The sequence below is a fragment of the Aethalodelphis obliquidens genome, unplaced genomic scaffold (genome assembly GCF_003676395.1).
Source record: "Aethalodelphis obliquidens isolate GAN/ISIS:26980383/991018 unplaced genomic scaffold, ASM367639v1 scaffold65, whole genome shotgun sequence".
Classification (NCBI taxonomy): domain Eukaryota; kingdom Metazoa; phylum Chordata; class Mammalia; order Artiodactyla; family Delphinidae; genus Aethalodelphis; species Aethalodelphis obliquidens.
Window position 1 is genome coordinate 9,583,675 of NW_020838009.1, and position 26,936 is coordinate 9,610,610.

The 26,936-nt window shown below is 46.8% G+C and overlaps 1 protein-coding gene across 20 annotated transcripts in view; it reads left to right on the top strand.

Annotated features, from left to right (window-relative positions):
• Nucleotides 1–26,936, top strand: part of BLM (BLM RecQ like helicase) — a 105,994-nt gene that overhangs the window by 67,867 nt on the left and 11,191 nt on the right. For 2 of the 20 annotated variants that reach the window (XR_003429263.1, XR_003429269.1), the window contains exons 17-22: nt 13–160; nt 6,903–7,102; nt 7,544–7,736; nt 10,845–10,967; nt 13,092–13,293; nt 20,088–24,960. Coding sequence is in view for 2 of the 20 variants with exons in the window: in XM_027089389.1 (XP_026945190.1) it covers nt 13–160; nt 6,903–7,102; nt 7,544–7,736; nt 10,845–10,967; nt 13,092–13,293; nt 17,795–17,972 (1,044 nt within the window). In the remaining 18 variants the exon portion in view is untranslated. Of the gene's footprint in view, nt 1–12; nt 161–6,902; nt 7,103–7,543; nt 7,737–10,844; nt 10,968–13,091; nt 13,294–17,794; nt 18,159–20,087; nt 24,961–26,936 lie in introns of those variants that run through there. The other 18 variants (XM_027089389.1, XM_027089391.1, XR_003429273.1 and 15 more) reach the window with 17 other exon arrangements.

Here is a 26,936-nt window from a genome sequence, read left to right on the forward strand (position 1 = left end):
TTTTATTCATAGGATTATAAGACAAGAGATGTGACTGATGATGTAAAAAATATTGTAAGATTTGTTCAAGAACACAGTTCATCACAAGGAACAAGAAATATAAAACATGTAGGTCCTTCTGGGAGATTTACTATGAATATGCTGGTCGACATTTTCTTGGGTAAGTCATCTGTTTTATTGTTTGAGTTACATCGATTAAAATGGAACATTTAGGGAATTCCCTAGTGGTCCAATGATTAGGACTCTGCACTTCCACTGCAGGGGGCGCAGGTTCAGTCCCTGGTCAGGGAACTAAGATCCCACAAGCTGCATGGCACAACCAAAAAAAAAAAAAAAAGTTGAACCTCTAAAGAATTCATTACAAGTACATAGAAAAAATCTCTTCTGTATTCTTATAGAAGCTAAGAGTTTTAGAATAAAACCTTTTTGAGTAACAAAAGAAAATCAGTTTTTATGAATTATTACCAATTATTTTTATAGAATTTATGTAAGTCACTAAGATGAGTTTCCACAAACAAAAAAGAAAATAATAAAGTTTATACAATTTCATCTGAGTGAATAGAATATAACTTCCCTGAAGAATTACCCATTGACTGACTTCCAGTTCGGGATGGCAGCGTGAGCATAAGTATCTGTCTTCTTTTTTCACTTGAGGCCCCATTAAAATAGTAGCAAGGAAATAAAATGAGGATTAAATCCATAACAGCATAGAAAACCAGAAAGAGACCATCATCAGATTAAAGGTTTTAAAAATCTTTGACGAAATGGATGGAAGCATCTTGAAAAATGGAATGAAATGCAGTAAATCACAATGCACAATAAATGTAGAGAAAGTTACAGCAGAGGGGCTGTCAACCAGGTAGAACCCCATTATCACCAGGCTGACTCAGACTTGGAAGCTCAGAGGCCTGGGGGGTGGGAGTAAAAGCAGAGGAGCCAAAAATAGGAGGGGACGGTTAAAAGAAAGTCTGCTCACAAAAGAACTGCACGGAAAGCAGCCTGCAGTTGATTCTAGAACAAAGATAAACTGCTTGAGGAGTAGAGAGACAGCTGAGCTGGGAGCCAGCACCCCTAAGTGGCATTTGGGGGCCACCCAGCCCACTTACCCTAAAGCAAACCTGGTAACTAGATATCGCCATTCAGGGGAGGAATTTGAGGGGAAATAGACCTAGATATAAAATAACAAGAAATCCACCTAAAAAGTTTAACCTGGTTCCTAAAGACTAAATATAAATAGACAATCAAGGGGACTTCCCTGGTGGTCCAGTGGTTAAGAATCCATATTGCAATGCATGGGACGCCAGTTCAATCCCTGGTCAGGGAACTAAGATCCCACGTGCTGCGGGGCAGCCAAGCCCACGCACCACAGCTACTGAGCCCACGTGCCACAAGTAGAGAGAAACCCGTACACTGAACGAAGAGCCCATGCACTGTAACTAAGAACTGACGCAGCCATAAATAAATAAATAAATAATCTTTTAAAAAAAAAAATTCAAGAGGAAGACCAAGGGACTTCCCTGGCTATCCAGTGGTTAGGACTCCCCACTTCCACTGCAAGGGGCGAGGGTTTGATCCCTGGTCTGGGAATTAAGATCCTGTGAGCCGTGAGGTGCAGCCAAAAAGAAAAAAGCGAAAGACCAAATAAGTAGCATATTTGACCCTGGGGATAGAGATAATTTAGAAAATAAGCAATAGCTTTGGGGATATGGGAGGGGAAACTCCTGATAGTATCTTCATAAAGACTTAAATAATAATAGAATGTTACAGAAAATAGAGAAAGAGCTGTTAAAAATTTTAAATGATTGACACAAGTAAATTTAGTGGAAAGGTTGGAAGATAAAGTCAAGAAAATTTTCTTAAGACCTGAGCAAAAGGCTATATGGAAAATGTGAGAGACAAAATATAGATCAATTCTTAGGAGATGTAAAATCTGACAAATAAAATTTTGAAATAGAAAGTAGAGAGAGGGAATTCTCAAACCAATGATAAAAGAAAATTTCCCAGAATGGACAAGAAAAAAAACCTTAATTAAAATGCCCACTTGGGGAGTTCCCTGGTTGTCTAGTGGCTAGGATTCAGTGTTTTCACTGCTGTGGCCTGGGTTCAGTCCCTGGTCAGGGAACTAAGATCCCACAAGCCACGCAGCGTGGCCAAAATTTTTCTTAAATATGCCCACTTAATGCTAAATAAGATGCTTTATAAGATGAAATTTAAGAATACCAAGAGTGGGGCTTCCCTGGTGGCGCAGTGGTTGAGAGTCCGCCTGCAAATGCAGGGGATGCGGGTTCCTGCCCCAGTCTGGGAGGATCCCACGTGCCGTGGGGTGGCTGGGCCCGTGAGCCATGGCCGCTGAGCCTGCGCGTCCGGAGCCTGTGCTCCGCAACAGGAGAGGCCACAACAGTGAGAGGCCTGCATACCGCAAAAAAAAAAAGAAAGAATACCAAGAGTAACGAGATGTTAGGGAAGAAAAGCTTTTTCTCCACTGTGTTATATTTAGTTGTTGGGGACATTAGCAAGAGAAAAGACATTTAATCACGTATGTGTGGGAGTTCATAGAAAATGTGACTCAAAGGGGCAATTAGAATTTGAGGCTGGTGTACCGTTTTAATAGGGGAAGTAGAGGCGGGAGAAGGGTTAGGAGGAAACAAATGATTTGAGGGAAAGATAAATGGGCCCTTAGGAGAAAGATAGCGGGGAGACATGGCAGTTTTTGTGACAGTGTCTGTTTAGGTGTTGTGTGGAGACTTCTCATCTCCAATGATAAGAGTCAGTTTTCTCTGGTTGCTCCTGGGGAGGGGATTTAAGACAACTGAGTTCTTTTGGGAGTCTCTGCTTTTTGGCAGATGGATTTCAGAAATTCAAGTACCTTCTGCTCAAAATAATTTTTATGCCACTGTGGCATGTTCTGGACCCCTTCAGAAATACTCCAGAAAGCTTTGGAAAGAAAAAGCAAACCAAAACCAAACTGACATCAGATTAATGTCAGTAGCCCTGGAGACTAGAAGGCAAAGAAGGTGATATCATGTATACCATAAACAGAGGAACTGACCCATGGGTCCAGTGAGAAGAAATCCCAGAGTCACAGCTATGCAGCAGGTCCAGTAAGCAGTCTGTACAAATTGTAACAGAAAGTCGGGAAAAATAAGTCCCAAGCAATATAGAGAAAGAACAAGAAATGAATTTTTTTATTGATGACAGTAAAGAACACAAATGTTACTTCTCAACAACAAAAGGAGAAAGGCACTTAGAAACTCCTGCGGAGGGACTTTCCAGGCAGTCCAGTGGTTAAGACTTCGCCTTCCAATGCAGGGGGTGCGGGTTCAATCCCTGGTCGGGGACCTAAGATCCCACATGCCTCAGGGCCAAAAAACGGAAACATAAAAAACAGAAGCAATATTGTAACAAATTAAATAAAGACTTTAAAAATGGCCCACAGCAGGGCTTCCCTGGTGGCGCAGTGGTTGAGAGTCTGCCTGCCAATGCAGGGGACGTGGGTTTGTGCCCCGGTCTGGGAAGATCCCACATGCCGCGGAGCGGCTGGGCCCGTGAGCCATGGCCACTGAGCCTGCACGTCCAGAGCCTGTGCTCCACAACGGGAGAGGCCACAACAGTGAGAGGCCCACATACCACAAAAAAAAAAAAAAAAAGGCCCACAGCAAAAAAAATCTTAAAAAAAAAAAGAAACTCCCAAGGAAAGATTATAAAAGAGAACCAAGGTCAAATAGAAAACAAAGGAAATGGCTGCATGATTTTGAGTAATTAATAAAATATGCAAAAAAATAATCCGTTTGTCTGAATACAGTGAACATCCTCCTTAGAGTTGCACAAGAGTCATGAGTTCTAAGTGGGGAAGGAAGCTTGTTGTAATACAAATGTTGCTGATTAGCTGCAATAGAATCAATGTATAGACTTAAACATGGTTAGAGAACAGAGCAGGATATAGACGTTAATCTTGATGATGTAAAAATAAAAGTACAATAAATAAAAATAAAAGGGGGGACTTCCCTGGTGGCACAGTGGTTAAGAATCCGCCTGCCAGTGCAGGGGACACGGGTTTGAGCCCTGGTCCGGAAAGATCCCACATGCTGCGGAGCAACTAAGCCCGTGTGCCACAACTACTGAGCCTGCGCTCTAGAGCCTCCGAGCCACAATTACTGAGCCCACATGCCACAGCTACTGAAGCCTGCGTGCCTAGAGCCTGCACTCCGCAACAAGAGAAGCCACCGCAATGAGAAGCCCACGCACTGCACCAAAGAGTAGCCCCTGCTCGCCACACCTAAAGAAAGCCCGTGCACAGCAATGAAGACCCAACGCAGCCAAAAATAAACTAATTAATTTTTTTAAATAAATAAATAAATAAAAATAAAAGGGGAGTATATGGACAGCTTGGGGTGCTGGTAGCCTCCTACATAGTGGGGAGGGAGAGTGGTCAGACACTCTAAAGTTACCCCAAAAACCAATAGATGAACCAGTATTATGTAACTAGCAAAATTCAGGGCAGGGTAAAGTGAAGGGGGTGGTATAAATGAGATAAAGCCTCATCTTTCATTGTGAAGGGTCAATAAATAAATGTCAGGTGGTGATTCTGGCCAGTGGCATGACAGCAAGAGTACCTCCATGCAGAGGTAACCACTAGAAGAGCTGAAAACAAGCTATTTAAAAAGTGATTGCCGGGGGCTTCCCTGGTGGCACAGTGGTTGAGGGTCCATCTGCCGATGCAGTACACGGGTTCGTGCTCTGGTCCAGGAAGATCCCATATGCCGCGGAGCGGCTGGGCCCGTGAGCCATGCCCGCTGAGCCTGCGCGTCCAGAGCCTGTGCTCCGCAACGGGAGAGGCCACAACAGTGAGAGGCCCGCAGTACGCGTACCGCAAAAAAAAAAAAAAAAAAAAAAAAAAGTGATTTACGGAACTTCCCTGGCGATCCAGTGGTTAAGACTGTGCTTCCACTGCAGGGGGCGCAGGTTCGACCAGAGATCAGGGAACTAAGATCCCACATGCTGCGAGGCGCAGCCAAAAAAAATTAAAAATAAAAAAATTAAATTAAAATTTTTTAAAAAGTGATTCCCTTGGAGAAGAGTGAGACTAGGGAGGGGAAGGGTGGAACAGAGGAATGTTCCTTTTAATTATAAACCCGCCTGTGCTATATTGTATTTTTTTCCTATGTACATGTATTACTTTAATTAAAAATCTATAAAGCAATTAAAAAATTAGTAGCCTAGATTGGAGTAGGAAGATGGTTTGTTCAGTTTCTCAGCTGTGTCTCCTGGATCTGTACATTTCTCAGGACAAAGCAACTTTTAATGCTGGTCTTCCCATTCTGGATTCTTGCCTTCTCCTAGTTTGGACTCTTTTGGGGGTACAAGGGGCTGCAGATAAAATAATTTGTTATAAGAACGATACATGATCATTCTACATTATAATATGTAGAAAACCGAAAAATACAGATAGCTCCCAAAAAAACTGCTAATGTTTTAATGTGTGTTTGCTCACAATCACATATTTATCATATTGTATGTATAGTTTCTGTCATTTTTATATAACAAGATATAAGCATTTTCTTATTTTTTTATTCTTAAGTAGTTTTTAATTTATATTTTATCATATTGATGAAATATATTTAAATAGTTTTATTTTAGGACATATTGTTCTATTGTAAATAGTGATGTGATAAATAGCCTTTTAAATACACCCTCATCTACATCTCTGTTTGTACCTTTCATGTACATTGCTAAGTCAGACATTTTTCTGACACATTCTTCAGTTTCTCGTTAGCTCTTAGGTGTTTTTTAAGAAAATTGTTTATGTTTTGTCCAGATTTCTTAGTTATTCTCAGCACTAGGGTTGGTCCACATCAGCCAGCCCGTTATCAGAGCAGTAGTCCTGCCCCAGGACTGTGACATTTCAGGGATACAAATCACTTGAAGAAGGAAAAACTTGAATCATTCAGCATCTATGACCAGAAGCCATCTGAAATTTACAATAATGTAATTATTTGGAACTCTTAAAATAGAGCTAAAGCTTTACAAAGTAATTGTTAATTCTGATTATAATCAGTGTCACAAGCCTTCTTAAGTAGATTGTTACAATAAAATTGTGAGGCTTCCCTGGTGGCGCAGTGGTTAAGAATACACTTGTCGAGCCCTGGTCCGGGAGGATCCCACATGCTGCGGAGCAGCTAAGCTCGTGCTCCACAAGTACTGAGCCTGCGCTCTAGAGCCCGCGAGCCACAACTGCTGAGCCCACGTGCCACACAACTCCTGAAGCCCATGCGCCTAGAACCTGTGCTCCGCAACAAGAAAAGTCACTGCAATGAGAAGCCTGCACACCACAAGGAAGAGTAGCCCCCACTTGCTACAACTAGAGAAAGCCCACACGCAGCAACGAAGACCCACTGCAGCCAAAAAAATAATAAAATTTTTTAAATTGTGTTTATGATGAAAACATTAGTCATTAGTGCAGCGTGGATGTGAAACCAAGGATCTAGCTGTGGGTGGGACTCTCAGTGGGAGGAGGAGGGAAGTATACAGCCTTGTGGAGTGTTCTGCAACAGTGATATGAAGCTATTAGGGTTTATATGAACTGTCTTTGATTTGTTTGCTCTAATATAATTTTATAAGCTGTACATGCAACATGCTAAAATGATAAACTTAATTTTGCTGCTGTTTTTGGCCAATGCACGTTATAAAAAGATGAAGAGAAGTACATACAATTATTTTAGCATTCTACTCAAATATTCTTACTTCATGGAAACAAGTGTCTATTTGTGCCATGGTTTTTCCTGCAGAAGAGCTTAGCTATCGCATTTACCCAGACCTGTCCATAAATGGCTTTTTTAGCCTCTTCTGTTAGAGTTATGGTATACCTACATTTACTAATCTAATTTCTCTTACCTTCTTACCAGGGAGTAAGAGTGCAAAAATTCAGTCAGGAATATTTGGAAAGGGATCCGCTTATTCAAGACACAATGCTGAAAGACTTTTTAAAAAGCTGATACTTGACAGGATTTTGGATGAAGACTTATATATCAATGCCAATGATCAACCAATTGCATATGTGATGCCTGGAAATAAAGCCCAACATGTACTAAATGGGCATTTAAAGGTATGGTATTTTAAATGTTTATTTTATTTTATTATCTCACAATGAGTAGACAGAACTATTTTACTGTGAACTCAAGTGTCTTTTCCAAAGCTTATGGATACTGAATTTATATATACTGTCCTATATGAACATATTCTATTCTTCTTAATTTAGAAAGAGATCTTAAAATTGAACCCAACTAATGTAACACCTGTCAAAATGAATTGAGTGGGTTGGTTGTCAGATCATTAAATCATCGTATATTCATTAAATAAACATTTATCAGAAAGCTAGTCTGTGCTGGCATGGGAAATATAAAGATGGAGAATATACAGCCCCGTTCCCAAGGGACTTACTATCTACTTGGCATAACAGAAGTACCCCCCAAAAATGTAATTAAGCATTAAATAAAGCCTCTATGTGCATGCACTCATTCCTGTGTTCTCATTTTCTCTCACAAAGGTAGACTTTATGGAAACGGAAAATTCCAGCAGTGTGAAAAAACAAAAAGCTTTAGTGACAAAGGTATCTCAGAGGGAAGAGATGGTTAAGAAATGTCTTGGAGAGCTTACAGAAGTCTGCAAATCTCTGGGAAAAGTTTTTGGTGTCCATTACTTTAATATTTTTAATACTGTCACTCTCAAGAAGCTTGCAGGTTGGTGTTTGTGAGTCTTCTGTTGCATGGCATAAGTTAATAGGCTAAAAGTTAATCTTGCTAAGGAACTTATCAAGAGCATTAATATATCTCAGTCTTTTTGATCTCTGAATTGAAAGCTCAGAAAAACAGTTTAAACTCATTCTTGAGATAAAATATATTTTTTAAGATATACACAGTACTTTGTTATTCAGACATATGGTATCATTTCAATCTTATACTTCAGTCTAATGCTGCATGTTAGGATATGGATAATTCTAATCGCTAACACCAGATGTCACTTAATGAATTTGTGTGCCTTATTTGCCTGCCTTATGATGTTTAACTATGTGTGTACATGTCTTTGCAATGCGGAGCTAAGTTCCTTTTGAAAAGAGATTTTGTTTTATGCTTCTCTGAATCCGGATCTAGCACACTGCTGTGTCTAAGTATTTTTTGATAAATCCTTGCTGATGTGAGTTATTTCCATGGCTTCAGACAGCTCAACCCAGAATTCTAATAGTAGAGTCCCTGGAAAATAAGTTGGCCACATGGTTGACTGACTAATGTACATTTCCTTCCACCCTCTTCCTTCATAAAAGCTTATAATCATCACTTCTCTCTCTTCCATTCCCACTCCTGCCACCATAGGTCATTACAGTATTTCATCAACTCTAAAATGCCACATTGTTATTTTATGGACTATTGAGAAAGAAAAAATTCTACTAATTAAACTGTGACACAGTGCTTTTATTGAAAGAGTTGTTTTTACTTTATTTAGATTTTTATCACATATAACTGTGCCTATATGGAAAATGCATACAATCAAAGTAGATTGATTTAAGTACTTGTAAAAATTCACATTCAAAACCTGACTCTTCTGAATTATTTTTTGAGTCAGTTGTCCATGTCTTTGTTTTCCCTCATGTCATCAGGAACGTTAGTGACACAGCCTTTTTAGCATGCTCCACTCTGTTCCCCAAAATTTTAATCAAAATCCTTGTCACCCGTTCTGATTTGATGGTGACACTTTCTTGATGATACCAGAAAGTGTCCGCGGGAGGCTGCACGTCTCTCAGTAACACAAATGTAACACTGCTTCATCTACTTCAGGTCATGTAAAGCACTTGGTTGTTTCTTGCAAGAAACTGTGGAATTGTCATTTCCTCCAGAACATACAATTTGCTGTGTTAATGCCAAATTTATCCCCCGTTACTCCGTTTCTGAGCTTTTCTGCATGCACAATCATTTTCTCAATGCTAATCACAATCTAGTCTTTTCTAACACATTTCATGTGCAGTTCAGTTCAACATGTGAGCACTGCAGTGGCGCTGTCGGCATGCCGGCAGCACTGATAGCTATGACTGAGATCTCACATGTGGAGGCAGTGACAGCACAGCTGCCATTTGGCCGTTAGCACTTGTAAGACGCCTCTTGACCTCAGGAATGCCAAAACACACAAAAAAAAGAGTATATCTTAGAAACCATGAAATGTAGTATTTTGTTCCTAGGCTATTAGTGAAGTTTCCTAACTGGTTTCCTTATCTCCAGATGTGAACATAATATTCATTTTAATCTTCTAAATACTTGGCTAAAATTCCAGCAGCTCTCCAGATAAAGTACAAATTCTATCAGGAATCTGCATTTTTTATTTTATTTATTTATATTTTTTGGCCGCACCCTCACAGCATACAGGATCTTAGTTCCCCGACCAGGGATTGAACCCACACCCCTTGCAGTGGAAGCGTGGGGTCTTAATTACTGGACCGCCAGGGAAGTCCCAGGGATCTGGGACTCCCCCACTTTATCTTCCAGTAACCCTTTCCATAAACTTCCTGGTCTGTCCCACAGGTCTTTTCTTTTCCTCTAAACATAGAAATGATGTTACAATCACGGATTTGAAATCCACCCTTTGCTCAACTCAGATACATGGGAATTATTACTGCCTCACTGCCCATAGCCAGTGCATCAATAAATCCTACAGACCCAGCCTCCAAAACATGTCCGAATCTATTTCTTCTCTCTGTCTCCACTACTACCCGCTAGTTCACAGCGTCCTCTCTCGCACCTGTAGTGGCTTCCACCAGGCTCTGGTTTCCCCTCTTTCCCTTACAATCCATTTCCCATGTACAGCAGCCAGAGTGATCTTTAAAATAACAGGCTTGTCTAGCTGTAAGACTGTTGTGCCTTCTCTACGCAGAAGACTCTTTTTTTAAAAAATTTATTTATTTTATTTATTTATTTTTGGCTGCGTTGGGTCTTCATTCTGTGCACGGGCTTTTTCTAGTTGTGGCGAGGGGGGGCTACTCAGTTGTGCGTGGGCTTCTCATTGCAGTGGCTTCTCTTGAGGAACACGGGCTCTAGGTGCACAGGCTTCAGTAGTTGTAGCATGTGGGCTCAGTAGTTGTGGCTCACAGGCTGTAGAGCGCAAGCTCAGTAGTCGTGAGGCACGGGCTTAGTTGCTCCGCAGCATGTGGGATCTTCCTGGATCAGGGCTTGAACCCTTGTGCCCTGCATTGGCAGGTGGATTCTTAACCACTGCACCACCAGGGAAGCCCTACGCAGAAGACTCTTAATGGCCTACTTGTTAAAGGCAGAGTACTTGCTTCACCCACGTGCAGAAAGACCTGAAGAACAGGTTTGGGTTGGGGGGAAGTAAGAATTCAGTTAAGGCCTTACTGAGTAGGGTATACAAATGTGGAGTGCAGGGGAGAAGTCGGAGCTGGAAATACAGATGTGGGCCTTTTCTGCAAACAAGCGTCACCATACTTGTAGCTAGACAAGTCTTGGTTGTGAGAACAGTGGGCCAAGAGCAAAGTCCAGTTACCTCTCGGGCACACTGCCCAGGAACCCCCACTCCGCTTACCCCCATATCCCGTGCTCCCTCCCATTCTCGGCCCTGACTCCACACACCTTTGCTGCTGGGATTGGACCACAGGCTCCTGCCCTCTGGGCCTGTGGGCTGCCTCTGTCGGCATTTAACTGCCTTTTAGAAAATCAGCCCATGTACCCGGTGCTCTGCAGCTAGTTGGCACTTAACAAACATGTGCTGAATGGGTGAATGAGCATAAATTCAGTGGGTTTTCTCTGGGTGGTAATTTAAATTTCTAATTTTATGCCCATGCACAGAATCTTTATCGTCTGATCCTGAGGTTTTGCTTCAAATTGATGGTGTTACTGAAGACAAACTGGAAAAATATGGTGCAGAAGTGATTCCAATATTACAGAAATATTCTGAGTGGACATTACCAGGTTCAGTATACAGCCAAATATGGGTTTTCTGAAAGCCTCTTTTAATGTTAAACGATGCATCTCACTGGATTAGAATCATGTGGTTTCTGGCTTGTGTTAATGGTCCCTACACCTTTCACACTGACATCCAGGTTCTCAGAGGAGACCCCAGTGGTATGCCAGGCACCTCTTAGAGGACACCGGTGCTCAGGTCCCCCAGGGGAGACCCGTTACTGAACTTGCTAACAGGACCCAGAGGACGACCTTTGGGCCCAGGAGTTGCTTGTTCTGTTAAGGCAAGTGCCTGAAGAATCTGGAACCCTGGGTGCAGATCACATATCTGCCCCCATCTCACTCTGTAATCCTTGGCAGGCCACACATAGCCTCTTTGTTTTTCAGTTTCTATGTCTGAGGACGGGAAGTGTTATCTGACAATCATGTATAAAGTTTAAGAGTGGAGTTTAAATGTTTTGGGAAAATGAACATGTAATTGGACTACTGGAGAATCTTATTGTTATTAGCCACTGAAAGAATCTGCCCGAGTGAGTGCATCATTAGCGGACCTTCCCAAAGGTTGCTGGAAGCCTGTCATGTAGCACCTCTAATTACGAAGCTCAACACTGAGCTATAGAAAGCATGGACGCAGGGAAAAATCGAGAACAAAGAAAGATTTCGTTGTGGGAGATACAGGTGCAGGAGTCGGGCGCCCTCCTTCAGCGTATTGCCATATGCAGACTAGCCAAGTGAAATGTTTCCCTCTTTCTGTAACGGACCACGGGAGGGGTCCTTCTCAGAGTAGCAGGATGAGACATGAGTGAGCATGCATTTCACATTCTGTCTCTCCACAGTCGTGTTTTATCCATTGACAAAACGCCGAAGAGTCAGGTTTTCGTTAATTCCTCTGTGTGGTAATTATTCCATAAATCCTTACTTCAAATACATTAACCTCTTACTGGGAACTTAATGTTTATTTAGTATAGTAACTTGTTTGGATAGGGATTTTTGCCCACGTAAGGTAGGGCTGCTCTGCAAAAACAGCCCACAGTGTGGTCATGATCACTCCCACTTATTGAGGGAGGACAGAGCCAAGAGCTTTTGCCTATTCTGTGTCATTCAGTCCTTATAACACTGATTTTATTTTGTTTTTTTATTTATTTTTATTTTATTTATTTATTTTTGGCCACGCCACGTGGCTTGCGGGAGCTTAGTTCCCTGACCAGGGATTGAACCCAGGCCCACTGCAGTGAGAGAGCCCAGTCCTAACCACTGGACCTCCCTGGATATTCCCCAACACCCATTTTAGAGGGGAAAAGTGGTGAGGGCTTTTCATTTCCGCAAAGTCCCCCAGCTGGGATGACAGCACACTTCACCCGAGCTGCACTGTCTGCCCGTGTGCCCTTCCTACCATGCAGTAAGGTAGGGTAGCCTGAGGGTGAACCAGACCAGCCAGGAAATATCTTCAGAAAATGAAGACCTGGTCACTGTTAACCTAGAAGGAGATTTCGTGCTTTGGGTGTGCCTTGGGTTGCAAATACCTATGGAAATTACCATCTTCTTTGCAAATGTGTGCTTTCATACAGACCCATTTCCTGCATAGTATGTGAAATGTTCACAACTATTATGCAAAGAAGAGTAAAATGTGGTCTAGAATTTTCTGACAGCCATTTACTAAGTAACTATTGCCCAAAGATGAGGTGCAGGACATAGTTATGTTTTCCTTATGTTGGACTTATTTTTTCAGCATGTGTAAAACTATAAATAAAATTGTCTTTTGTTTAGCGCTTTATACTTTTCAAAGAACTTAACAGGATTAATTGCCCATACAATAACAGGGACGTGGGCTACAGAATGTGAGCTAATAAAAACTGACGTCTCTGGTTAAGTTAAAGAGCATCACATGTTTTCTTAGTGAACTCTGAACCCCTTTCTTTAAAAATAAATTGCCATTGACTACTTTGGGGCTTTGTGAAATTAAATAAGTGCTCAGTTCTTGTGGGGTGTTTGAATCCAAATGGCAAGATGCTACAGGAAAGCAGCTGGGCTTTGGCTGAACTGCACCCCTGTGCTGTGTATCTCCGCGTAGACTGTAATCACACTTGGATCAGAATGGCATCACTGGTAAATGTCTGCATTGTCCATTTGTAGCTGAGGACGATTCCTCACGGAGAAGCCCCTCCAGCAGCAGAGGCACTGGAAGAAATGCCCCTGAGGAGCTGGATGAGGAAACACCCATATCTTCTCACTACTTTGCAAATAAAACCAAAAATGAAAGAAAGAGGAAAAGGATGCCAGCCTCCCAAAGGTCTAAGAGGAGAAAAACTGGTTTCGGTGGTTCCAAGACAAAAGGGTAAGTTCTGCCACCTTTTCTGCAATGTAGGGTAGAAGTGAGAAAAATATAAAAGTACAGCTGCTCTGATTTGCTTTGAAGCATTTATTAAAATAAGCCATTGCCATTGTTAAATGTTGCCTCTCCCGTTTGTGGAGTCAGGATTAAGGTCTGATCCCAAACAAAAACATTTGTTTCAGATTTTTAAGATATCTACTCCTAGGTTGATGATCAAAGTTTTCTAGTTTGCAAAAACTTCTCCAATTTTGACATTACCTTAGGAAAAAAACTTTTTTTTTTTCTGCCAGTTGCTCTTAAGTGAATTTTCCACCTATAATACTGTAAATCATATACTAGCTGAATAAACAGGGGTTTTTGTTTGGTTGGTTTTTGTTTTTTTAAAGTTTCTTTTTATTTATATATATATTTTTGGCTGCGTTGGGTCTTCGTTGCTGTGCACGGGCTTTCTCTAGTTGGCGGCGAGCGGGGGCTACTCTTTGTTGCAGTGCGCGGGCTTCTCATTGCAGTGGCTTCTCTTGTTGTGGAGCACAGGCTCTAGGCACATGGGCTTCAGGAATTGCAGCATGCGGGCTCAGGAGTTGCGGCATGGGGGCCCTAGAGCACGCAGGCTTCAGTAGTTGTGGCACGTGGGCTCAGTAGTTGTGGCTCATAGGCTCTAGGGCGCAGGCTCTGTAGTTGTGGCACATGGCCTTAGTTGCTCCGCGGCATGTGGGATCTTCCCGGACCAGGGATTGAACCTGTGTCCCCTGCATTGGCAGGAGGATTCTTAACCACTGCGCCACCAGGGAAGTCCCAACAAAGGGTTTTGTTTTCTCATCACCCTTATGCTTTCGCCAATACTTGCTACACCGCTTCTATTGCTGCAGAATCTGCAGGGCCTCCACGCGGAGGCTCCGCACACTCCCTGCCATTCAGTAACACCTGGGAGAGCCAGCCTCCCAAGCTTTGCAGGGTAGCAGAGAAGAGGCCACAGCAGGAACCCCAAGAGGTCAGTCCAGCCCCGCCATCTTCCCTTTCCTACATCTGCCTGGCTCCTGAGCTGGGTTGCACCCACTTTGGGTGCTCTCTGCTCACCAAGGCGGAACAAAGATAGCACTACCATAAGGTCCTGGTGACGATCTGGGCAGCGTCTTATTTCTTCATAATCACACTGCTTCTGACAGCCCCTTTTTCCTGTTTTCTGCAAGGACATGCTCTGCCCTTGCCTTGTAGGTAAGGTCTGGTAGGGTTGTGACCACCCCATCAGTCTGGAGAATGTGGCCCTAAGCATTTATGTATTGTAACAGAAATGCTTACAGGAAAAGGGAACAAGTCCTCAGGAAACTTGTGCAAGCTGTTGTGGCTTTTTTGGGTTTGTTGGTTTTTTTTGCGGTACGCGGACCTCTCACTGTTGTGGCCTCTCCCGTTGCGGAGCACACCGGACGTGCAGGCTCAGCGGCCATGGCTCACGGGCCCAGCCGCTCCGCGGCATGTGGGACCTTCCCGGACCGCGGCACGAACCCGTGTCCCCTGCATCGGCAGGCGGACTCTCAACCACTGCGCCACCAGGGAAGCCCTGTTGTGTTTTTCTTTTTCAGTTTTTCTACCTCTTTTCCTTCTGGGTAATAAAGACCAAAAATTGAGTGGGGGAAAAGAAAGGAAGGCAGATGTTACCAAATTGTCATTTCCTTGTTAAGTCCATAAACAGACATCTTGTATGTGCTAATCCTTCTGTTGGGGTATAGAAATTAAAGGCGTTAGTAAATATTAGTTTAATTTTGTGGGTTTTATTTATTTATTTTAATTCTATTTAAACTTTTAAAAGAAAAAAAAACTTTACCCATTTATCCTACACCCACCCCACTCCAGCCTCTTGCAACCACCAATATGTTCTCGCATCTATAATCTTGGTTTATATATATGTATATATATATATTTAGGTTCCACATGTAAGAGAGGTCATACAGTATTTGTCCTTGACTTATTTCACTCAGCATAGTGCCCTCGAGGTCCATCAATGTTGTCACAAATGGCAGGATTTCATTCAGTTTTACGGCCGAATAATAATTTTTGTGGTTTTTAGTGTGCAAGTGACCTGCGGATGCTCTTCAGTAGGGACATTTTCTTATTTTCTTCATTTATTCCCCCATTTGGGGAAATACTCATTTCTCAGGCACTCACACAGAGTAGAAGACCTTTAAAGGCCTCTGTCCAACTCCCTGGGATTTATCATGAGGAAGCTGAGGCTTCCTGAAGCTTCCCCTGGGGAAGGTTTACGTGAAGCTGTCCCCAGCCTGGTACCAGTCTCACAGGTGGGACTGGACACTGGCTTACCCAGGCCTGCCTGGAGCACTTTCACTGCTGCACGTGGTCCACGGAGATTCCTGAAAACCCATCATGATCTCCTCATTGTTGGTAGTTAGAACAAAGTAAACCATTGGCTCCCTTATTGTTTTCACAACTTTTGTTGATAAGACGGAAGCACTTTGCCCTATGGCCTAGAACCTAAGCTAATAAGTAGTAAAACTCATATTTGTCCAAAAGCCAGTACCACTTTTGTTTTTGTTTTTGTTTCTTGCGGTACGCGGGCCTCTCACTGTTGTGGCCTACTCCCGTTGCGGAGCACAGGCTCCGGACGCGCAGGCTCAGCGGCCATGGCTCACGGGCCCAGCTGCTTCGCGGCATGTGGGGTCTTCCCGGACCCGGGCACAAACCCGTGTCCCCTGCATCGGCAGGCGGACTCTCAACCGCTGCGCCACCGGGGAAGCCCCAGTACCACTTTTGATGCTAGTTTTTAATTAGCCCGTGTGTTTAAGGTGGGATTATTTTCTAGTCCCTACTGGCTAAAACCAGGAAGTAGTGTAACTTTGCTTTACCCTGTAGCAGCCTCTTTATATCTGTGCCCCGTTATCCTCGTTTCCACTGAACCACTCTGCAAGGTGGCTTCCCATGTGTCCAGGCTGCTCACCTAGCTGAGGATCCACACAGCCACAAAATAAACGTGGCTCTTTGCCAGAACCCTTAACACCCCACCCTACCCTCAGAGTTTCACATCTTCAGAAGAACACGCAATGAACTGGTTGTGTTCTGGGCTCTGAGTGGGAGTAAAATGGATGACTCTGGTGAAATAGAGGCTGCTGATGGCAGATTCATTCTGCAAATCAACATAAACAGCAGGTTTTTGCTGGGGACTTAATATCTCAGCAGGAAATCAGCATAGGGAAATTTAAGGCTGCTTCTCTGCTGGTTTAGCACATCTTTGCCAGTTCTGCAGTAAAATTGCCCTCGAGCAAGAGTTTTTAAAAAACCACTCTTCCCTCAGCCCCACCAAAATGTCATTAGCAGACTGGTGGCCCTGATACCCGGGCCCCTAAATTCAGAGATCAGATCGGAGGCCATTTGTGTGCCCTGATGGTAGGAAATTAACACCAGGCATGAATTCAGCCCGGTTACAATGGGGCGGGAAATACTCCTTTAGGGAAAGGCTAACATGCTGACCCTGTGATTTTTTTTTTTTTTTTTTTAACCATTTATTTTCAGGGGAGAGAAAAAGCTGTTGTCTTCAGATCAGTGGGGGAAGTGAGGTGCTGGAAGGACTTTGTAATAGGCTGTGGCAGGGGCCTCTCACCCTTTCTTATTTTTTATTTTTATTTTATTTTATTTTTGCGGTACGTGGGCCTCTCACTGTTGTGGCCTCTCCCGTTGCGGAGCACAGGCTCCGGATGTGCAGGCTCAGCGGCCATGGCTCACAGGCCCAGCCGCTCCGCGGCATGTGGGATCTTCCCGGACTGGGGCATGAACCTGTGTCCCCTGCATCAGCAGGTGGACTCTCAACCACTGCGCCACCAGGGAAGCCCTCACCCTTTTTTAAAGGCAGCGAGTGGGAGATGAGAGCAGGCAGATCTTGGAATGTAGACGAGCGAGCAAGCCCCTGGCAACGGGACCCTGACAGAGATGTGCCAGGCCCCAGCTGCTGCGGGCCCGGGGAACCACATCTGCAGCCTTCCCCTCTGCAGGAGGAGGCTCGCTCTGCTCTGCTCTGCTCTGTCTCCACCCACCCACAAAGCCCCCTTCCTCTGGACTGTGGGAGCACAGTAATTCCACAGTGTCTATTGTCTGGGCATTGAGGCCTTAAACAAGGTGTTCTCACTTCCTTTCTGTGGTCGGAGTAGATGGGAAGCATGGATCTCAGCTCAGATGCCTGGAGGGAGGCGTGAGAGAGGGAGGGGTCTGTGAAAGGGTAGAGAGAAGGCACATGGGGTTGGGCTCAAGTCACAGAATCCTTGATGTTTTAGGAGGACAAACGTAGGACAAATTGGTGTAAAGGGTGACAGTCATTTACTCCTTGAATTGTAAAGGAAACTGACCCCATCCAGGGCCATTATAGGCAGAAAATGCACAGAGACATGGAACACCAAGGAAAATCATGGATTATATAGCTGCATGCGGGTTAAGAGAAAGAAAACTGTTCACTTTTGGGTTTATTTGACATTTTAATTTTCTTTTCTTTGTCGCATTTTAGGGGGTCCAGCACATGCAGAAGGATACCTTCTAAAACTAAATCCTCCAGCATATTTGGACCCAGTTCAGCTTTGCATGGCTCTCAAGCAGCATCAGGAGTCAGTAGAAAATTGGGGATTATGGCTCCACCAAAGCCTGTAAATAGGCCATTTCTTAAGCCTTCATACGCATTTTCATAACAACCAAATCTCATCTCAGTGTACATAGATCTTAGTTGTTGTTTGTCAGCATCTGACCATCTGTGAATATAAAGCTGTTAGTTTCGTAATACCATTTGTAATTTTTATCCATATCTATTAATATTTAAATAAGTGCTTGGGGTGACAGTTCTTATTTTTTAAATAAATATTTTCTTTTGAAACGCATGCATGATTTGCTGCCACTGCAAGTGTTGTGGCCATCGTTTCTCAGAACATCTGAAGCAGCAGCTGAATCATCTCAGTGAGAGAAATTTTAAGTACAACATCATGAAACACAGAAGCCAAAGAAAAAGACTCACATGGGACAGCATGAAACTGTAAAACTTTTTGTAGAAGACAATGTAAACAAAATTAAAACATAAATGACAGAGAAAAAAGGGAAACAATATATGGCAAAGGATTAATATCCATAATATACAAAGAGTATCTATAAATCATTAAGAAAAAAAAGACAACCTAGTAGAAAAATGAACAAAGGATGTGACTAGGCTGTTCTCAGAAAAGGAAATGTAAACAGCCCACAAATATGTGAAAAATGCTCCATCTCCCTCATTAAAAGTACCAGTTAGAACAATGAGATGCCATTCTCTTGCCTAGCAGATTGTCAGCACTTAGATGATATTCCGAATCTGGGGTCCACAAGAACAGGGTCAAATGTTAAGAATGTATTAAATGCTGGTGACGTCCTTTAGCATCAGGGAAGCCTTACTTTTCAAGACCCCTCCCTGAATCGGCTAATGAGCCAGCAAGTCTCATAGTGTTTTGGCACCTCTTTTCGGACTTCCAGTCCCTCATTTTTGGAGACATCTTTTCTTAGCTGTCATGCAACCTTGGTTACACCTGTTTGGTGTCCCACTTCTCTCCTTGACCTCCGTCAAGAGGGTAGAGCTGAGGAGACCTTGCCTGGGCCAAAGGTGTTGGAAGACGGAGTTGGCTGGAAGTCTGTGGCCTTGGCCTGGAGATGGTGCTGAGGCAGACCCTGCACCCACCCCTAGGGGCCGCCCTTGTAGCTGCACGCCTACCTCTTGCCTCCTCGACCTCCACCTGGGCCCTTGGTCCCTCGTTTAATGCAGGAGACTGGCAGACAGGAGACTGGCAGACAGGAGTCTGCTGAAGGCCATGCACTGTTAACCTCCAGATGCCTTCAAGAGCTGACATTTTCAGGAACCATCTTTCCGGCAAGCTCTGACTCAAGTGGCCAGAAGAACCTTCTTGGGGTGAGGAGAGGAAATGGAGGGCAGAGTAGCCAGTAGTCAAGGCTGCTGGGATAATGTCGCTGGCCTGAGGTCGCCTTGGAGAGCTGGCAGTGCACGAGGGTGTCTGGCAGGAGGTCACACCCTTCTACCTTCAGCAGCTCTGGCTTTGGGGACAGAGTGGGTAGCCTCTGCACAGAGCTGATGCCACAGAGATCGGGTGACTTCCTGGCTCTGACCTCACTCGTTCATTCATTCCTTTACTGAGCCCCTCTTCTGCCCGGACTCTGGAGCTAGCTGTGCCCTCGGCAGTGCCCACTCTGCCTCCAGGGGCTCCCGGAGCAATGGGGAGGACAGGCGAAGGCAGTGCAGTGGGGGCCCCAGGGTGGAACGCAGAGTCTGTGAGCAGGGCCAGCACCACCCCCACCCCTGTCACCTACGCCTTTCACCAAGCACTGAAGAGGAACTCGCTGCAGGAACCTGAAGCCTGGAGACCTTGGGGTAGCCCGGGGTCAGGCAGGCCCCACACCCACCTCTTTAAAAATGTTGGGTTGTGGGGCTTCCCTGGTGGCGCAGTGGTTAAGAATCCGCCTGCCAATGCAGGGGACACGGGTTCGAGCCCTGGTCTGGGAAGATCCCACATGCAGCGGAGCAGCTAAGCCCATGCGCCGCAACTACTGAGCCTGTGCTCTGGAGCCCGCGAGCCACAGCTACTGAGCCCTTGTGCTCCGCAACAAGAAGCTACCGCAATGAGAAGCCCACACACCGCAACAAAAGAGTAGCCCCCGCTCGCTGCAACTAGAGAAAGACCGCGCACAGCAACAAAGACCCAGTGCAGCCAAAAATAAACTAATTTTTAAAAAAAATGTTGGGTTGGAGCAGGGTCTGTTCAATTTCTCAGTCCCCAGGAGCAGCCACAGAAAATGCAAGCAGCCTCCTTCAGTTCAGCCTCCAGCTCCCAGAGAATGCAACCGTATCCATACAGCGTCATCTTAGGAGGACAGAAGCACACGGACTTTCCCTGAACCAAAACTGGGACCTCTGGCAGCTGAAGACAGAGATGGTGATAGCGAAGCCAATCCAGGCTGGGCGCTGGTAGGGGTCCTCCATGAGCGCCGAAATCACCACCACCTGGGAGGAGGGGCGGGGACAAATCCACAAAGGAGCTCCAGCCTAGGACCCTTCACTGGCCCACCCTCCCCAGGTACAGGTAGGCCTGAGGGTGGGGGCTCGGGCTCTCCCACCCTCGCCGTCACCCCTCTGGAGGGCACAGGAAGGATTAGAATCTGACTCTCCAGCTATATACATACCTTCCCCAGCCCCTCTCCCACCATGAGAACTTGCTCCAGAGAGCTGACAAGTCCTTGCTTATCTCCAGGGACAGGGAACCCACTATCTCACTGGAAGAGAGCAAACATGGAGAGCCCAGTCTATGCTGAGGGCTGTTCAGGCATTTTCACACATAGTAAGTCACTCCTTTAATCCTTCCACCAGCCCTGGGAAACAGGCACATATCAGTCTTTTTTTATGCAGAAACTAGAGTTCAGAAAGGTTATGTAATTGCCCAAATCCACACAGCTAGGAAATGGTGGTAATTAGGGTAACATACATCTCAGTTTGCATCTGCTGCCCAGGTGTAATAATTAAGACAGCTCCCTTTCATTCTTGAAAGTGCTCCAGTTTAGAAGATAAATTATAAGGAATCCAGGTCTATGCTCTTTCCCTGAACAATCCAACCTCCTCTCCCAACCCCATTTTTCTAGCCAAAGCCCCAGGGGCTGCTTGCTCAAAACTTCAGGCCCCTGGGGCAGGCCCCAGGGACAGAAGCTGCAGAACTATCAGCCAGCACAGCTAAGCTGTGGTTTTTTATCCAGAAGAGGAAGTGGAGGCTGTGGTCCAGGCCCTCTTGCTCTTCTTAAGAAACTGCTGCTCCTCCTACAGCTTGGAGCTGCTCTGAGCCCCTAAGGCCCACCCTGTGCTTGGGAGGCTCCCAGAGTCCCCACCCTGGCTCTCCTGCTCTGAGCAGCAGCCTGGGTTGGTGGCAGGGGTGAATCTCACCCAAGCCTGTGACCCCATCCTGACAGAGGCCCCTGAGCAGAGGGACAATGGCCCCTAAGGCCTTTAGTGGAGGCCAGGGTGGAGTCCCCAGGAGGCTCCAGCAGTCACTTCTGACTCAAGGCAGAAATCACGTCCCCCACGTGGCATCACAGACAGGATTTGGAGAAGCAGGTTGGTGGGACGTGCTTGGGGGACCCAAGCCTCTACAGGCCCCTGCTAGGTGCTCCAGGCCATGGGCCCAGCCCCCGTTTGCTAGGAGTCAAGGGCTCAGTTTCCACAGTTGTGCCAGACACCACCAGAGCTGCTAAGACAAAGACCCCTTGACCTTTAGAAAGCTCCTGCCTTTTAAAAAACACTCACTCTCCTGTTCTCCCCACCCCCAGACCGGCTTTCCTCAGCCAGACCCATGTTCCATGTTGGCAAGAGAAGAAGGAAGAAGGAAACAGAATCCCATAGAGGTTAGAGTGGGCTGCTGGGCCCCTGTTCTGGTTGCGGGGCAAAGGACAGAACACAGGACAAGAGGCTAGCCGGAAGCCTGAACTTGAGTCCACACAAGCAAGTGGTTCTGAGGAAGGGAGGCATTTCCCAACCAGGGAGCAGGGCCTGAGGCCGTGTCCCTACTGCCTGCAGGTGTGGGGGATGGGGTTTTGGTGTCATCACAGCTTGACTGCATGGTTCCAGCATCCCACAGAGAGTTTGGTGAGCATCAGTAGCCTGGATGGCCCCTCAGCCTACTCAGGGGGCCTCTGTATGTCCCTGTGGGTCCCACACACACGGCCTGTCCTGGTCCCACGTATTCAGCCTCTGCCAGGAGCCTTAAGCTCCCACAGAGGTCAGGCCTCGGCCCCTGCCCAGCTCTGTGTGGGAACAGAGCACACAGGTCGTTGTGTCCCCTCCGCAGGGCAGGTGACTGGACATCCAGACCCGGTGACCTTCACTGCTCTCCGGACAGGTCTGAAACCCCAGCCTGGAAGGAGGCGTGTTTGAGAAACGAGACCTGCGGCCGGAGTCCCTCTCACGGCTAGCACCCCGAAGCTTCCTCCCCAGCGAGGGGCCCCCAAGCCTCTCGTGACCTGGGGAGCAGGGATCCCTGCTAACCTCAAGACGGAAGCATCAACCTCTGCGGCGGCCGTGGTTTGACAGTTACTGCGAGAGCAGGCCTCCCACGCCAGCCCCACGAGCCTACCATGTGCAGGCCACACGTGCCCCGCCATGGGGGACCGCCATCCACTTGTCACCGCCTGGTCCCCGCTCCCAGCCCAGCGGTCCTGCTCCCTTCGCACTCGCTGGGTGACCTTTGCAAGCTCTGTGGCCTTTCTGAGCCTCAACTTCTCATCTGCACGGTAAACGTAGCCGCTGGCCCTGCCGCCCGAGCTGGTTGCCAGCGCCTCTGGTCAGATGTCCCACAAATGTTTGCTGGGCCAAACACAGAGAGCCAGGCATGGCCCTGGCACTCGGGGAGGTCACAGTCAGGGAGGGAAACAGCGATCGCTCACCCCGGGGGAAGGAGAGAAGCAGCATTGGGGTGTGGGGGTGCTGCGGGAGCCCCCAGGGGAGACCTAATCCAGTCCAGTGGGCACAGGAAATGAAGTTTGAGCCTTGGAGAATGAGTAGGAATTCAGAACACGAGAAGGACACCCCAGGGAACCGCAGGGGTAAAGGCTGGAGGTGTGATGGAGCTTGGCCTGAGAGGGGACCTCCCCAGGGTTAAGGACGGGCTGCGGGAGGTGGAGAAGCCATCCCAGATGGTCCTGGCTGAGGGGCGGGACCTGTCCCCAGGGAAGGCTCTGAAGCCGGAGAGACGTGATCCAATTTGCCTTCGAAAAATTACTCTGACCCCAGGGTCAGAAAAGGATTGGAGTGGGTGAGGCCGGACGCCAGCAGACAGGCAGGAGGCTCTTGCTCATCCAGCAAGAGAAGTAGCAGCTCTCAGGGTAGCAAGGTGACAGGAGTCGACAGATCCCACGGGCCAAGGAGGGGACATGGGGCAGGGACAGGGGCTGTTGACATGCTTTGAAGACATCCCCGAGAGATAGCGATCCCACGTCAGGCAGACCGACAGTCCTGGCCCTTTCCAGGTAGGAGGACGCTTTGTTGCCGGAGGGGTCAATTTGGGAGCCCCTGGTCCAGGCCCCAGTGCAGCCCCCCTGGGGCCCAGGATCTCCTGCGATGTGTGGGGTATGCATGCGTGTGCGCGTGAGGGTTCTGTCCAGCCCGTGTTGCCTCCTCCGAGCTTGGCAAGTAAATCCGCAAAGGCCATACCAACACCCCACAAAAAAATGCCAACTCTGTGCTAATTTATTTTTTATATTTAAGAGCATGTGATGAATGCTCTGCTTATTGACCTAGAAAGTCATCCACAGCATGTTTTTGAGAAGCCGAACAGAATCCTACTCCTTTGCTGTAAATCCATGCCACCCTGCTGCCCAGCCTGGGACCCCAGGTCCCTCGTGGGCTGCAGGAAGGGCCATGTCATAAGGCACAGCACTCGGCATTGTATGTCTCTTAAATGACAGCTCAGCTCATTTTTTTTAAAAGGCTACAGAACAACATGGCTAGTAAAGATTTTGTCACTTTACATGTGTGTGTGTGTGTGTGTGTGTGTGTGTGTTTAGATAGAGAGGGTTGTTCACCAAAATATTAACAGTAGTGGAATTGAGATGATTTTTACTTTTCTGAATTGCTTGACTTTTTACCAAAAAACTCTATCATTTTTATAATCAGAATAAAGCAAGGGAGAGCCACTCGGCCACCTTGGGGTTTAGCTTTGCTCCAGAAGGGCTGTGGGGTCAGAGCCCCCAGTGGACTAGGAATAGGCTGTGGGCCTGGAGCAAGCACCCCCTCCCAGGGCCAGCCCAGGGCCAGGACCAAGCGAGGCCAGCAGGCATCAGTGGAGTTGAACTTGCACAGGGTGCTGAGGCTGGAGTGGCCCTGTGGCCTCTAGGCTGGGGACCCCAGGGTCTGGCCATCGCCACTGGGGCCACCCTGCCCATTCCTGAGCAGAAGGCAACACTTCCCCACCTGGCCACCCTTCTCACTTCCAGGGGACGAGTGCCCTGTGCTGGGTCACCTGCCTAGGTGCCAATGGGGAGCACAGCAGGAGCTCCAGCTCAAGGAGAGGGTGCTGCACAGGGGAAAGGAGAAGGGGGCCCCAGGTGGCCTGCAAGGACCCCTACCCTACAAGTCCTGCCACTCCCTCCGCAGTCCTTAGCTGAGGTCTGCACTTTGCCCCAGACCGGGGTTCTGGCTGGAAGGACCCAGCACACAGCAGGTGCCTAATAACATATGTTGGATGAGTGGGTGAAGGGGCCACTATGAAGGCACCTGCCTAGACGGCCCTCCCCATGAGAGGATGAGAGGATGGGGACGGGGGCCTGGGGCCCACTGGATCTTAAAATCCCGCTGCCCACTTGGTACTGCCAGGCCTGTGGGGAGGCTCCCCCCTTACTGCTTCTGTTGGCTTCACCAAGACAAGGGAAAGTTGCCTTCCAGTTGGCCTTAGTATTCACTTAGATTTCCTTTTGTATGTGTGCATTGATGCTTTTGATTATTAGTGTCTTACTCATTCTCAGAAAGCTGGCCAATTTCCCCATTTACTGATTTTCTGAAGTCCACTCACGTGTGGGGAAGACCAGAATGCATGGAAGACTTGGAATTCAAACTAATAATCGCTACCTGTGCAGAGCTTCATCCCAGCTGAGAAGGCAGAAGCCTAGGTCAGTGGTTCTCAAAGGTTCAGCATCTCTGGAGGGCTGGGTGAAACAGTTTCTGGATCAGAAGACCTGGGCTGGGGCCTAAGGGTCTGCATTTCTAACATGCTCCCTGGTGATGCTGAGGCCACCAGCCACCCCGGGCACACTTTTTTTTCTTCTTTTTGACTGCTTTGGGTCTTCGTTGCTACGCGTGGGCTTTTGCTAGTTGCAGCGAGCGGGGGCTGTTCTTCTTGCCGTGTGCGGGCTTCTCATTGCAGTGGCTTCTCTTGTTGCGGAGCACGGGCTCTAAGCACGTGGGCTTCAGTAGTTGTGGCGCGTGGGCTCAGTAGTTGTGGCTCGAGGGCTCTAGAGCGCAGGCTCAGTAGTTGTGGCACACGGGCTTAGTTGCTCCTCGGCATGTGGGATTTTCCCGGACCAGGGATCGAACCCGTGTTCCCTGCATTGGCAGGCCGATTCTTAACCAATGTGCCACCAGGGAAGTCCCCGGGCCCACATTTTGAGACCTGCCTAGGGCAGAGGAAAGGGCACCAGGGGTCAGCTCTCAGGGTGATTACAAACCTTAGCTGCTGGGAACTTAACTTTGGGCCTTGGGCAAGGCAACCTCTTTCATACTTGGTTTCCCGCAATGTCAGCCGAGCCTTTAGGGTGGGCCGGAAGCCTCCAGAGGGTGTTTAGGAATGTGCAGGTGGAACAGCCTTGCTTGGTGAGAGCTATTTGCAGGAAGGGGTCTGTTGTCACAGAAAAGCTCCTCCAGCATCCAAGTACGTCTTCAACAGACTCGGCAACAGGGAAGCAGAAGCAGGAACGCTGTTTCCCACAGGCGCTTTGCAGAGAGCACTGGAGGTAAAGGAAACCTTAAAAGCGGTGGAAAGAGTGTAAGTTGAGATTTCCCAGTCCTTGCCAGCCTATGGAGTCAAATGGGGTCACATGACCTCCCAAATTTGCTGGAGAGCGGACTTCTGTCTCCCTGCCAAGCCAGGCAAATGCCACTTCATGATACAGTCCACTGGGGATTTGAGATAGGGGGCTTGGGGCGCCAGTGTGCTACAGAGGCGCTCCAGAAAACCGTCATTTCAGCATCCACTTAGAGCCTGGTCCCTTTGCCTTGACCCTACAACATCCAAAGCCAAACCTCAGAACAGGATGGGGCCAGTCACCCCGTGGGCTGTGTTTCACCAGTTCATAGCAAGGAAGACTATCAAATGGCTCTAGAGTCAGAGTGCTTGAGGTCAAAGGCCAACTGAATCCATTTATTGTGTGACCTTAAGTAAGTTACTTAACTTCTCTGTGCCTGAGAGTGATCATAATAGCATAACCCTATGGGATTGATTGTTATGAGGGTTTAATGAGATAATGCGTGATCAGCAGGTAGCACACTGCCTGGCACTCACTGAACATGAACTTTTGTTATTGTAGCATAGACCCCCCCATGTGTTGTCTGTTGCATATATCTGTGCAGAAATTGACTGGCGAATAAACTGGATGTAGTCCTCACTCAGCTCAGCCATTCTCAACTTGATCCTTTTTTTGAAATTGCTCTCTCAAAAAAAGCCACCACCCGAGAGGGCAGTCCTGGAGAGGATGACTTCACCCCGTCTGCACTGGGCACCTGAGAGCATTGGGATGCTGTCTATGAGAGAGAGCTGCAAACTTGCCAAGAGTATGGGGATACAGGAGAGATCTGGTTATGGCTTGACTAATAAGGTGGAGGCAGAAACACAAGATTCCATTGGATGCATCAGTGCTTGATACTGGGACGGGAATGGCGTTCTACTGGCTAACCTTGTTGGTCTGATAGAGAAGGAAATGAGGGAAACTGGGAGAAAATGAAGATCTTGAAGAATATGGCTTGAGATCACTAAAAGAATAGGAGGCAAAATTTGGTTTCTCTAATATTTCTGAAATGGATTACTCTCCTTCTGCAATACAGCTTTCTGGAAGTATTACAGAGAAAGAAGGTTTATCTAACATTATGTTGA